The 2,247-nt window shown below is 53.7% G+C and overlaps 1 protein-coding gene across 1 annotated transcript in view; it reads right to left on the bottom strand.

Annotated features, from left to right (window-relative positions):
* Positions 1-2,247, bottom strand: part of SWAP70 (SWAP switching B-cell complex 70kDa subunit) — an 81,173-nt gene that overhangs the window by 13,011 nt on the left and 65,915 nt on the right. Inside the window, exon 5 of the mRNA XM_018573510.1 lies at positions 1,608-1,835. Coding sequence (XP_018429012.1) covers positions 1,608-1,835 — 228 coding nt within the window. The remainder of the gene's footprint in view (positions 1-1,607; positions 1,836-2,247) is intronic.

The following is a 2,247-nucleotide window of genomic DNA, read 5'->3' as shown; positions in this document are numbered from 1 at the left end:
CCCCCCCCTTCCATTGTCCAAAAGACCCCCAGTGTCACCTTTACACTTGAAATAAGCTATTGAAGTGCAGATCGCAGGCGTCAGGAGCCCGGCACTGACAGCCCAGGGACTGGAAGTGATGCAATCTGCATCGCTCCCGGTCCCATAGAACGGGGAGGGGGATCGGTGAACGGAGGTTGGTCCATCTCATCATCTCCTCCCCAGCTCCCCGCTGACACCAAAGAAGCCGGTCCCGGGCCCGTAGGAAGGGCAACAGAGCCCGGGAAGCACGGCGGGGGTGGCGGGCCCCCTCTCCGGGCTGTAGAAGCGATCTGGCGACAGCTGAGTCGCCAGAATCGCTTCTACTGTAAAGCCGGCAGTCCGCTTTACAAGTTTAAACAGAGTCCCCGCGGCTTTCCGTTTACACGGCCCCGATGCCGGCGACGTACACTGCGCGTCGTCAGTCACGAGGGGTTAATAAAGTATTGAGCAAAGTTTGTAGACAAGTCTGCAGAATGATGTCATCGTTGTTCTGTTTTATTATCTGATAATGACGAGTCTGAATTCTTTATATATCTAAGAAGAAAACAGGAAGCTGCACTCAGATATGGGAGGAATGTGTCAGCTAGATAAATCTATCTCCACAGCTCCAGGTAAGTGATCGCAGCCCAGGGTGCCGGGTGACTGGTCTTGTCTCCGCCCCCTCCTGTAATAAAGACCGGGCACTACTGCTCTCTTTCCTTGTGCAGGGTGACTGGTCTTGTCTCCGCCCCCCTCCTGTAATAAAGACCGCTCACTGCTCCTACCTCTCCTTGTGCAGGGTGACTGGTCTTTTCTCCACCCCCTCCTGTAATAAAGACGGCTCTCTGCTGCTCTATCTCCTTGTGCAGAGTGACTGGTCTGGTCTCCGACCCCTCCTGTAATAAAGAGCGCTCACTGCTCTCTCTTCTTGTGCAGGGCGACTGGTCTTGTCTCCGCCCCCTCCTGTAATAAAGACCGCTCTCTGCTGATCTCTCTCTCCTTGTGCAGGGTGACTGGTCTTGTCTCCGCCCCCTCCTGTAATAAAGACCGCTCACTGCTCTCTCTTCTTGTGCAGGGTGACTGGTCTTGTCTCCGCCCGCTCCTGTAATAAAGACCGGTCACTTCTGCTCTCTCTTCTTGTTCAGGATGACTGGTCTTGTCTCCACCCCCCTCTTGTAATAAAGACCACTCACTGCTGATCTCTCTCTCCTTGTGCCGGGTGACTGGTCTTGTCTCCGCCCCCCTCCTGTAATAAAGGCCGCTCACTGCTCTCTCTTCTTGTGCAGGGTGACTCGTCTTGTCTCCGCCCTCTCCTGTAGATTCCTGTAGTGGGTGGAGCCTTTTGGGTCCCTCCCACAGCTCTGCTCTCTGCATAGGCTATGTACAGCACAGCGATGACGTCACTGCTACTTTTACAAGGTCACTTCTGGGTTTGCAGAGGCATTTGGTGCGCAGAAAGTAGATTTGTATCCTTTGTGCCTGTTGAGGAATATATTTTAATAGACATTTTTGTTTTAAACCGTTTTGCTTATTTCCATGAATCCGAAGCTGTTCTGGACGAGCACCAGATTCAGTCCTCCAGCCAGGAGGAGGTTTTGTTTTCTTACCTGTTTTAGGACATCCAGCACGAGCTCGCTGAAGACCTCATTGATGGCCATTGACACGGTGGTGGAGTCGGTGCCTTTACTGAACTGGCCGCTGCCAATCAGATCGATGAGCTCCCAGGCGGACAGACCGCTCGGCTTGTTGTGGAGGCCGATTTTATAATCTTCAAACAGAGCTTGTTGCCAGCCGCTGCCCATCGCCTCCGCCAGCTTCTTCAGGAAATACTCAATCTGAAAAGCAACGTCCAATCGTTAAAGCGGACCTGTCACCATGATAAAATGTACAATGCTGAGTAATATGTCAGTGGAACACTTCCGGGTATGGTGGGAACACTTCCACCAATGTCTGACACAGATCAGCCCCTGCTCCAGCCCCTCACCTTGTGACTGGCTATAAACTTACAGTGTTGCAGTCTGATCCCTGGGGGGGGGACTGAGGAAATGCTTCCTCCTGCCTGCAGCGGTCTGATCACTGGGGGAGGGGAGACTGAGGAAATGCTTCCTCCTGCCTGCAGCGGTCTGATCACTGGGGGAGGGGAGACTGAGGAAATGCTTCCTCCTGCCTGCAGCGGTCTGATCACTGGGGGAGGGGAGACTGAGGAAATGCTTCCTCCTGCCTGCAGCGGCCTGACAACTGGGAGAC

The sequence above is a fragment of the Nanorana parkeri genome, unplaced genomic scaffold, assembly GCF_000935625.1.
Source record: "Nanorana parkeri isolate BGI_ZX_2015 unplaced genomic scaffold, ASM93562v1 scaffold2408, whole genome shotgun sequence".
Classification (NCBI taxonomy): domain Eukaryota; kingdom Metazoa; phylum Chordata; class Amphibia; order Anura; family Dicroglossidae; genus Nanorana; species Nanorana parkeri.
The sequence above is the reverse complement of the archived record's forward strand: the minus strand, read 5'-3'. Positions and strand labels throughout refer to the sequence as shown.